Here is an 11,532-nt window from a genome sequence, read left to right on the forward strand (position 1 = left end):
GCTGCAGATTGGCTTTGGCCTTTGTGGCTATCACAGGTTGAAATTACATATCACTATTAGTGAGGTAGAAGATATTCAATTAAATATCAGAAAACTCAAAGACAAAGACATAAATTATGAAGACAGGCAGTGGCCTTTAAATGTCTATAAACCCTTGCTAAAATTTCAGATTTTTGGGATGTAAAAACATAATCCTTATTTAAACTGACATTTGTATTTCTTGTATTATTCAACTGAAAAACAAAACAATTAGTTGATGAGAAAAAATTTTTGAAATAAAAAAAATGCAATAATCTTGCTGCATAAGTGTGTGCAGCACATTCGCTGAACCTCATTTGGATCAAATTTGAACATCCAGCCTTCTTGTGTACAAGGTGTAAAGTTTACCTGACATTTTCTCATTTGCAACCTTTAACAGTTCTGAAACTAGACATTTCTGATAAAAAGATGAGACAGAAAGCTCTAGGAGGCTGCTGAGAGCCTGATTCCCACACTGAATAACACCATGACTACAAGAAAACATGGTGGTGGAAGGACAATGCTCTGGGTCATCAGATGGAACTAGGCTATTTGTTAAGGTTGATGAAATCTGACAGTTCCAGTTAGTTTGGGCTATAAACATTCAGGGGTCAACTAGGAATGTAAAGGTGGGATTTTTCAATATCACTGTGAGTCTAAGCATCTGTAAACAGATGGCTTTCTCAGAGGAAACGTAATGTTTTGGATTGCCATAACCAGGGTGTAAAACTAAAGATTTTGAGAATTTTTCAAGACAAAGCAGGGAAATATTGACCACATCAAGTTGTGGGTAGTTAATAGACTCCTACCAAAAAGACTGAACACAAAAATTAAATCAAGGGAACAAATACTTATACGACCAAGTTATTGGTCAAGCAGCTTTATTTTAGATTTTATTCCTCTAACACTTGTTTCTTTTTCAGTTGATTTGCAAAGGATATATGGTCACATAGAAAGTGGGAAACATTTGGACATGATGTATCATGATCTCATTTTTCTACATCACATAAACCTGGAATTTCAAAAAGAGTGTGTACAGTTCTTAAGACCCACAGCTTTCTTATCTTGAAAATTTATAGTTTTATAACTTATTTTTCTCTCAAATTCTCAAACATAGCTGAAAATTAGTGCATAGACTTTAAAAAAACTTCATGCATGTGTTTTGGTGTGCATGCAAGCGGGCACATATTCTCACTTACACAATCAGCCACCTCTGGGACACCTGCAAAACAAAGCCAAAGGACACTCAGGAAACAAAAGGAGAGGGATATGGAGGATGACTTGCATAGTAATCATAACCTCCACAAGCAGCGCAGTGATTCAAGGAAACAGGGAGCTTCTTGTGATGATTTAAAACCCATTGTACCCGCTAATACGGTTTTCAAATGCAGGTTTTATAGTGTACAGAAATAGTGTTTCCGCTTTACTTTCAGCAAAAGACACTGCAAAGCAATCCCATGACTAAACAATGGGCAGGAGTAATCTCTTTAGTACCGAACAATTAAACGGTTGGTCACTTTTTTTGAATAACGCCACAAACTGTTGGTCTGCGTTGTTTGAACAGGAAGTTCTCTCTGACGAAAGCAGGAAGTGGCCACCTGGAGATTGGACCTACTGTTTTAATGGGTCATTCTTTCACTAACAATGAAATGTTCACAGGCAGTTGATCCTGTTTCCTGTTTTTTTTTCTCCATCTCCCAAATGTCAACAATGTTTTTGTCAGCTGTGTTGCCTAAAAGGAATGAAAAAAAAAGTGCGATGATAGTCGTACCTTGCGGGACATTGCGCACTTCAGTGTGGACAGTATCTGTGCCCTGCTTCACTGGGGCTAACATGAAACAAATAAAATATTAATTTTATAGGAATTTTGTTATATAAGGTTTTGTGAATTTTTTTTAAAATTCAGAAGCAATCTCACCATTGGTTGGATCTGCATCTCTTATTTGAACCTTAGTGTATTGAGGTTCAGACTTTTCTGGTAAGATGCTGCTGTTCTGGTCATCCGACTCTGCACAACAGTTTGGTTAAAGTTAACAGAAACCCCTTTTCTTTCCAAACAAAACTGTTTAAAAAAAATCTAAATTAAATTCATAAAGTACACACTCACTGGCCACTTTACTAGTTAGAGCAATTTGATTGTTTGTTGGAACAAAAAGCTAATAAGTCAGCAACTCAATGTACTTAGGTATTTAGATTTGTTAAAGATGAGTTGCTAAAGTTCAGTTGAACATTAGAATAGGGAATAAAGGGGATTTAAGTGACCTTGACCATGAAATAGGTGTTGATGCCAAAAGGGTTGGTCTGTATATTTTACAAACTGCTGATCAACTGGGATTTTCACACACAGAGGTCATCTGGTTTTGAAAGAATGGGGTAAAAAGAGCAGGCAGGCTGGTAGGAGATGAAAGAAAGACAAGAATATCTTAAAACACCACTTGATACAACCGAGATACACAGAACACTATCTCTGTATTCACAACATGTTAAACCTACAATTCTCATAAACTCACAATTTGTAGGCAGTAAGAGATGGGAAAAATGTTACCTAGTTAGATCAGTTTCAATCTCAACTGTGACATTTTGATTGTAGTGTCAATGTTTGGCATAAACAACATAAAAGCATGAAGCCACTCTGCCTTGTGTCAACGATTCTGGTTGCTTGTTGTGATGTAATGGTGTGGGGAATATTTTCTTGCCAAACGTTGGGCCCCTAAGCACCAACAGAGCATCCTTTAAAGGCCACAGCGTCCCTGGGCATCATTGCTGATCATGTCTACCCCGTTACACAGTGTTAACACATTTCTGTGTTACACATCTTCTGATGGCTACTTTCAGCAGGGTGATGCACCATGTCACAAAGCTCAAATGATATCAAATTATACTTGATATGATTGTGGAGTTTCTTTAACTCCACAATACTGCTGTTTAAAGGCTTCATCTGTCACTAGATCTCAATCCTGTGGAGCACCTTTGGGAGATGGTGCAAAGGTAGATTTGCATTTTGGATCCTCAGTAACTGCATAATGCCATACTGTACATATGGACCAAAAGTTCAATTTGTTGAATATATACCATGTAAATTAAAGCATTTCTGAAGGCAAAGGGGGGTCAAATCAAGTACTAGCAAAGTGAACCTAATAAAGTGGCCAGGGAGTTTATCTTTGGTTCCCAGAAAAAAAGACAATTGTATTTCTATCATCACAACCGAATTCGTCACATTTTCTCTAAAACATCATTCTTAATAGTAACCGTTTGGATGAAAGCTGTTGACACACAAACCCACCAGAGCCTGATACGTGGTCACTCCAAACACTTTTTCCCATCATGCTTGGGGTGGCTACACAGGGTAAACAAAAAACATTAGCAGTGTTGATTAATAAAACATTTTTGTCAATCTAGAGTACAGTATTCCACTGGATTGCCTTAATGGATGACTAATGTTACCATTTGCAACATCAATGACCTCAGCCTGTGTGAGACTCAGTCGCTCTGGTTTGGTGCTGGCTGACTTCCTAAGGTTATGTTGAGACAAAGCACAATCAACAAGGAACCCAGTGGGCATCTTATACTTGGAATTCATATATTCTGAACTTAAAGAGCATTTTTTATCAGCTTAGGGTCACAAAACTTTAAAATCCTGAAAGTATTGGCATAAATAATTGACAGATTTTAAAAGCAGATAAGCAATATTTAAACACTTTTCTGTCACATTTTGGAGGCAGGACTTCATGAAACAGGGAGTGCACTACCATTAATGAATGATGACGTGTTAAAATGGTAAATGATCTGCTCTTGTATAGTACTTAATCAAGTCCCCAGGGACCCAAAAGTGCTGTACATTACAATCAGTCATCCACCCATTCATACACATATTTACACACTGACAGTGGTAAGCTACAGTGTAGCCTCAGCTGGGGCACACTGACAGAAGTTAGGCTGCCATAAAATCAACACCTTGCAATCAACTTGCAGGAATATTTGGAAGGCCACACAACGTGTATTGAGAAAACGAACTGCAGAGGAACTTAGGTTTTAGTGACATGACAGATGGCATCCTTGAAATAAAGTTTTGACACCTGCATTACTTTAGTGCGCTTAAACCATCATAAGTAAAACACTGATCTATTATGTATAGGATGTTGAGACTTACAGCTTCTTTCATTCACTATAGTTACATACTGACCATGTTTTGCAAAATTGCTGTGTGGCTCCCTCATATAAAGTGTTCTGGTGATGAGGTTGTTGAGAGAAATGTGAGTGATGGCACTCTCTTGGGCACATCAGCGTAACAATACCACTACTGTGGAGAATTACAAGCAGACTAAATTCACCACAGAGTGATTTTAAATCCCTGGGGTGTGTGCTGGTGTATTAGGTCTCAAAGCTACTACTCCCAGACAACATTCATCATCCTCCCTGAAAAGATCTCCATATTATTCTTCACTAAACCCACATTCAAGCGGGAGACATTTTTCACAGTTTTCTTCTTCTATTGTGTGATAGATTAATGCCTGAGTAAGTGTTCTCTATGTAACCTCTACACTCTTTTAAGACTTACAGTTGTGTTCTCGGTTGTCTTGTACCTGGTTTCTTTCAAACAGATTCTTACATATTTAAGAAAAGTGATTGTTGAATAAGTACATGAGCAATACCACTTACACTGACAAGTTACCCATTCTTTTCCTTGTAAACCGTAAAAGCCGGGCTTTTAAGGCAATTACAAGGGCTAAGGTGAGGAGAAGTAGGATGCAGAAGACTATGATCAGCGCTTTTTTCCATCCCGCTATTTTCACTGTAGAAGACATTTTAAAGTAATCTATTATATTTCATGCTTAGAACAAGTATGTTGCTAATTATTTGATGATGAAATATGAGTTACTCATAATGGCATGAATGTTTCATATTTCCTCACTATAGTCACTTTACAGTTATGTGTCAGAAATATAACCCACCTTCAATTGTGACAAAGTCACTCCTTTTGATTTCATTCGCTGGGTTTGTGCTTGCACAGTAATAATTCCCCACGTGTTTTCCACTGGCATTATATATGCTGTGGGATTCTTTCAGTTTATTGGTCGACAGAGAAGCAAGTGCTCTGGGTGACTCTTGGTGGTACCATGTGAAGTTGATGGGCTGGCTACCTGTCTGTACAGAGCAGACAAGGTTTATAGTTTGTCCCTCCGTGACATCCAGGCCGGGAAGAACAGTCAGCTTTGGTTTTGAGACAGGCTTTGTGCAACAGAATGTGTGTTAGAAATTCAGTTCTAGCAATCTGAGAACAATTTGAAAAACCACCACTCATATCATTCTTGCATACAACGTACCAATAATACTGGTTGACTTCAGAATTTGCTGCCCCAATGCTATTTTAGGAGGGGAACGTGGATTATTTCTTGCATGGCAAAGAAATGTATTTAAATCTGAGGTCTTGGTGATTGAAGGTACGTCAAAGATAGCCCGTTCCTCAGATCTGCTGACCTCCCTGTTCAGAATCAGCCCATTAGGTCCGAATAGGGTGTATTTGATAGGAAGAGTGCCTGTGTGACTGTGACAGATCAGTCGGAAGCTCTTGCCTAGAAACATCTCGCCACCGACCACACTAAGCACAGGATTTGAAACAGGGACTGGGATTAAAAAAACACAAGACAGGTAAGGAAATAGCAAAAAACATGTAATCACTTGTTTGAATCAAAATTTGTCTTTCTGGTAGTTTTAAAGTACATGTGTAACTTGTAAAATAAATTAGAATATCATCAACAATTTAGGTTCTTTCAGTAATTTAGTAAAAATGCAATACTCATACATACAATATATTCAAAGCCTTTGATTCTGTTGATTTAGAGGATTATGGATTATGGACTGTTGCTCATTGGTCCAAAGTCTTTTCAGTTAAAAGTATAGTTTGCATTTAATTTGGGAATTGAGGTCCGAGAGTGTGGAGGAAGAGAGGGGAGGCACAGAATCCATATTGTTTGACGTTTGGTATGGGGTCAGTGATCATTTGTGGAGCCATCTCGTTTGCTGTTGTTGGTCCACTTTGTTTTATAAAGTCCAAAGTCAGTTCAGCCATTAGGCAGGACATTTTAAAGTAATTCATGCTTCCTTCTGCTGACAAGCTTTATGAAGATACTGATTTCATTTTCCAGAAGGACTTAGTAACTGCCAACACTTGCAAAAGTACTTATGCCTGCTTCAAGCACCATAGTATCACTTTGCTTGACTGTCCTGCAAACACACTAGACCTAGACCAAACAGAGCATTTATAGTGTTGTCAGGTGGAAGATGGGACACCAAACCCAACAATACAGATGAGCCAAAGGCCACTATCAAAGCAACTACAAACAGATTGGCTCTATGCCATGGTGAACAAATAAAGCTAATCATGCAAAATGAACCCAGAAAGCTCACATTTCTGTGTTAAAAGGTCTTAATATTCTAAATTTGGGTTTTTATCAGCTGTAAGCCATAACCATCATAATTCACAGACATCAATGCTTGAATTTTGCCAGTCTGTCTATATTGAATTGGTAGACCATCTACGTTTCACTGTTTGAAAAACAGTTTTCAAAAAATATTAGTTATAATGATATTCTAATTTATTGAGATGTACCTGGTATCACTAACTGTGCACAAAATCTGGTTCAGACTCAATCAGTTGCCCTTTTTCATGTTATTATGGTGATGCCACAGTCCAGTCAATAACTACTGGCTGGCAGATTCAGAAGTAATATTATTTTCATTCACCTGAAAAATTTGTTTCTGATTGGAAATGAGAAAGACATCGCTCAAAAGATATTACAACTATGTTAAAGGAACATGATTTTGAAAGGAATAATGTATTTGCTTTACTTCTCATTTTATTTAAAAAAATATGCATTTAGAATTATTGATACTGTTCTCAATAATCAATGGACCTTTTTCTGCATAACAGCAGTCAAAAATGTTTAATAATTTCTGACCATCTTTTTGCATGTTTTCACAGGTATTTTGAGCCTTTGAGGTTGGAAAGCCTCCTTGCCATCACCCTTATCTTAAGCTCCCTTTGCTGATTCTCAAACAGATTCAACTTGGTCCCTGGCTAGGGAACTCCAAAATGTTAACTTTAAAATAAAATCTGCTGGAAATATGAATAATTTGGGGGTAAACTGTGCATCCAAAGCTTGTTCCAAATGAGCTGAGGCACTGGTGGAGATATGGCTCCACTGAATAACACGAGCTAAAGATGCAGCCACTTTATTTCTCAAACGTAGGACAGGTTTTAAAAGACACTGAGTCTCCACAACAGCATTTCTTACTGAGAGAGGCTATGGTGTATGAGATAACTAAATGAGAATCATTGAATTGATTACAACTGCATGCACCAGAGAACTTACCTTTAGCTTTAACAAGAATTGTTTGGCTGTCCTTGTAAAGAGCAAATGAATAATGAATGCCCTCAGCTTTACAGAAGTAGTTACCATTGTGTTCTGGGTTTGCAACAGTAGCATATGTGGATGCACTGGTCAATTCAGCACCATCTTTGTAGAAGGTGTATTTAAAAGTATTGGGATCAATCATCCTGGGAACAAAAAACTTGACTGAGCAGTTCAGTCTGAAAGTGTCTCCTTCAAACAGGTCCACAGGCTCCAAAGTCAGCTGAGGTTTTGAAAATACCTCTGTTGGTTTTAGAAAGAAAAATGTACACACATTATATCTTTATACTGTATATAGGTTTCATCACCTACATACATCAACAGTTTACTTGGTGTCACATTAGTAGTAAGGAAATCTTACCTTTGACTGTAAGGGTTTTATAGTTTTCTTTCTGGACGTTTCTCCACTCCGCTTTGCAAACAAGCTCTCCAGAGTCCGTTGCTTTAGAAACATATCGATGAATGAGGGCTTTACCGGTGGCTCTTTTTAGAACCGTCCGATCCTTTATAAGAAATATTTCAATGTTCTCCAAAGGAACTTGTACACTACAGACCACTTCTACTACATCTGGTTCATAGATATCCTTGGGCATTACAGTCATGTCTGGGGTAATGTTCAGTTCTGTAAAACACAAATTCAAAAAGTCAGACACACTCTTCCTCTATTAATATGGTCATTCACTTGGAACAAACTACTACTTGGTATAATCACCTTTGACTTTCACTTGAATCCCATTGCTGCTGTTGGAGCGACTGGTCCCTGCAATCACATTGATCTCGTAGTCACAGGACAGAAAGCAGTCCCCTATGTGCCTGAGTGTCAGAGTGGTCTCTAAAAAGTTATTAGTGCTTCGTAGTTGTTTTATCCACTGAGGCTGCCCATCTCTAAATGTTTGGTAAAAGTTGAATATAAGACTTCCTTTCTCCTCTGGAGCACTGCAGGTGACTTTGAACTCCTCACTCTCGTAGGGTGTTGAGTTATTCAGATGCAGAATGGGGGTTTGTAGGCCTGACAGGAAGGAAACCCAGCAGGACAATGAAAATCACAAACATACAAACTGTGTTAGTCTTGAATGTTTTCTTTTTTTTTTTTTTACATTTTATCACTTTACAATCACAAACTTCAATGTATTTTATCGGGATTTAATGCGATAGACAAACATGAAGTAATGGATAGATGTGAAATGGAAGGAAAAGAAAAAATAGGTTTTATTTTCTTTTTTATAAATGAAAATCTGAAAAGGGTGAGCTTTAAGCTTAAGAGCTTTAAGCTTAGAAGAAACCCCTGGGTCCACTCATTTATTAAGATAGTTGTGGCTTTATTTGCTCAAAACAGAAATATTCATCAAATTGAAGCTAATAACCCATAAAATTATGTTATGTGCAGATGATGTGTTGCTATATCTCAAAAATGTGTGTGTGTGCAAGCCAATGAGACCCAATGGAGTGTTTTTGTGTTGTGTAAACACTACTCATTTCAACTCAAAAAATACTTTGACACTGACATCCATACAATGGAAAAAAGAAAACACTGCATACCTGTGACATCCAGTCTCTTGATATTGCTGGCTTTGCGCTTGTTCTTCAACAAGACCAGACATCCGTAATTTCCAGAGTCGGCTACCCTGGCTGGGTTGATCTCATAGTCGACAGAGTCTTCTGTGGTGTTAGCTGTGTGGATTTGGACGTCATCCCGCAAGAACTTGAAAAGGTGTTCAAGGTGAGAGATGTTGCTGAAACTGACGCTTACTTGGCAACGTATCGTCACCTTGGTACCGCTCTGAACTTTGCTTTCAGGCAGGATTTTGAGGCCTACAGTATCTATAATGTATGCTGTAGATCCCGTAGAGGCACACAGAAGCAAGGAAATAAAGTAGAGACAGTCAGAGGTCAAACAACAAGAGGAAAGAATGACCTGCCAATTTTCTTCTATGCAACAAACAGAAGCAAGTGGAAGGAAGGAAACAGTGTCATGCTCCAGATTTCTCTAGGGGAGCATTTTCCCTCATCGTTTCCAACATTCCTTTTTCTTGAACATCAGTTTTCAGATTTTTATAATTTTAAGGCTGTTCTAGAAAATCTTCCACTGTAGAAATCTCATATGTGCTGTAAAGTAAACACATAAAATGCTAGATACATTTTTTTTTCATTTTCTGAAGGTGCAGAATTAGGATATCTAGAAAAAAGTTGCTCTGTTGTGTTTTTACAGCACACCCAAAATTTGACACAAGGAACTTCAGGAAGAGTGCGTGAAAGAGATTTATCAAAAAGTGTAAACTTCAGGGGTCACACAAGAAAACATATTAAGACAAAATTAGTTCAGTAACTATAATTACTATTGCTCAACTCATGTGTATGGGAAAGATTTTTTTTTCTCATATATATGTAAAAAGAGATTGAATGAATGGAAAATACCATGAACAATGTAAATGCAACGAACAATGTCTTTTTGTTGCTTAAATCACTACCTTCTTAGGTTCTGTTGTAAATATAACTTATTTTAGTCAGATTAACTAATGAAACCTACCATGTCCTAATCATTTTAATTCAGTTCAATTCAATTAAATTCAATTCAATTCAATTCAATTCAATTCAATTCAGCTTATTTATATTGCTTCAAATTTACAAAACGTTGTTTCAAGTCACTTTACAAAGTCAATTCAATCAAATCATGCAGATTTTAAGTAACCTAACAAAAACCAATAATAAAAACAAACAACAAAACTTACATGATTCTCCTCTGACAGTTTCCCCTGTATTAGAAGAAAAATAGAGAGGAAGTAGAACAGAAAAGTGAGAATCCAGGGATTTCATTTTAAATGATGTATTATCCTTTATCCATAAGGAAGCACAGCAGTGGATCCTTACAGATGAAGAGGAGACTGGTGAGAAGCAGCAGCAGGCTGGGGGGTCTGGAGCCCATTCTGAGTGAAGGTGGTGGACTGCTGCGAGATCAATATGCAGCTCCTGTGAACAGAAGAAGCAGAAGCCAAGAAGGAGACTCGAAGAGACAGCGGAGGACCTTGGCGTGGGAGAAGTGGAGTGTGTAGAAGACAAAGACTGTCTGAGGGGGTGTTGGCATTGTAGGCGTATTGCTTGTCTTATCAGCGTTGACTACCCAGAAGTGTATGTTACTTCCTCAGGAACCCAGCATTACTTAGCTGTTTTCTTTAGTTGTGAAAAAATGAGAAAACAATAAGATGGGCCCTCTGACTCATTGAACTCACATCCTCCTCAGTTCTGTCCTGCAGACGCCGCAGCTTTCAACTAAGTTGTTTCATACTGTAAAATAATAGCAGAAAATTATAACATTGAACTAAACTTTAATTTCATTTGATCTATTGTAGAGATTGTCAACAACATATTAAAACTTTATAATGTTTTACCAGTAAAAATAGCTTAATTCGGTGCAAACAACATATTTCACTTAAGTTACAACAGGTGTAACAAGAGCTATGAAAAACTATGTACCCCCTTAGAGATATATTCTGTTTGCATTGTGTCAGCTCATCACATGAATTTTAGAAAGATGCAAAATGCAGCATTCAAATGATAACATCTTTTATTTAACAAGTTAGCCAAACTTAACAAGTAAGTACCCCCCTTGTTAAATCGTTGGGAGTACACAGCAAGGCCACACCCATTACAGATTACTGCCAGAGTTGTATTTTAAAGAGAGCACCTAAATTAAACCTATCAGGCAACACGAAGTAGGATTACATATCTCAAATGCAGCATATTATGCTCTGATCTAAAGAATCTCTTGGTCAGGAAAGAATTACCAAGCCATTTCTAAGGATTTGGAACTCCAGGGAATCACAGTGGGAGACCGCTATATTTGTTTGAAGATCTAAAACAGTTAAAGGACCAAATACTTTTTCGCAGCACTGTCCACAATTATTTTCCAACTAGAGCTAAATGATTTAATAATTTGTAAATGACTAAAGTGTGTTTTTACCCGTTGCAGGTTTTCTGAACATGTCTAGGACTCGGAGAAGACCCAGGAGCGGTCTCAGATTATGCTGGAGGGACTATATATAACCTTTCTGGCCTGGAGGAATTTAGCTGGAGTATGTTGCCAGGAAGAAGGATGTCTGAGTTT

At 37.7% G+C, this 11,532-nt stretch overlaps 1 protein-coding gene across 1 annotated transcript; it reads right to left on the minus strand.

The window, feature by feature from the left end:
- Positions 1–1,015: 1,015 nt before the first annotated feature.
- LOC124863038 (platelet endothelial cell adhesion molecule-like) lies at positions 1,016–10,414 on the minus strand. Its single transcript, XM_047357279.1, has 15 exons — positions 10,299–10,414; positions 10,160–10,183; positions 8,970–9,263; positions 8,143–8,439; positions 7,792–8,052; positions 7,392–7,673; positions 5,343–5,642; positions 4,971–5,249; positions 4,678–4,810; positions 3,463–3,530; positions 3,302–3,355; positions 1,937–2,026; positions 1,676–1,846; positions 1,218–1,240; positions 1,016–1,030 (listed from the first exon to the last, which is right to left on the minus strand). Exons 1-15 carry the CDS (start codon positions 10,351–10,353, stop codon positions 1,016–1,018), a joined length of 2,346 nt encoding a protein of 781 aa, XP_047213235.1. The 5' UTR covers positions 10,354–10,414.
- Between the last annotated feature and the right edge of the window lie 1,118 nt (positions 10,415–11,532).

The sequence above is a fragment of the Girardinichthys multiradiatus genome, chromosome X, assembly GCF_021462225.1.
Source record: "Girardinichthys multiradiatus isolate DD_20200921_A chromosome X, DD_fGirMul_XY1, whole genome shotgun sequence".
Taxonomy (NCBI): Eukaryota; Metazoa; Chordata; class Actinopteri; order Cyprinodontiformes; family Goodeidae; genus Girardinichthys; species Girardinichthys multiradiatus.

Excerpts from the sequence above, each read along its gene's own strand:
- LOC124863038 (XM_047357279.1), bottom strand. The coding sequence starts at position 10,353 with ATGGGCTCCAGACCCCCCAGCCTGCTGCTGCTTCTCACCAGTCTCCTC. Across the intron at positions 5,250-5,342 it reads GAAGTCAACCAGTATTATTG|AGCCTGTCTCAAAACCAAAG; the intron begins GTACGTTGTATG and ends TCTGTTGCACAA. Across the intron at positions 3,531-4,677 it reads AGAATGGGTAACTTGTCAGT|GAAGTCAGCCAGCACCAAAC; the intron begins GTAAGTGGTATT and ends ACATAACCTTAG.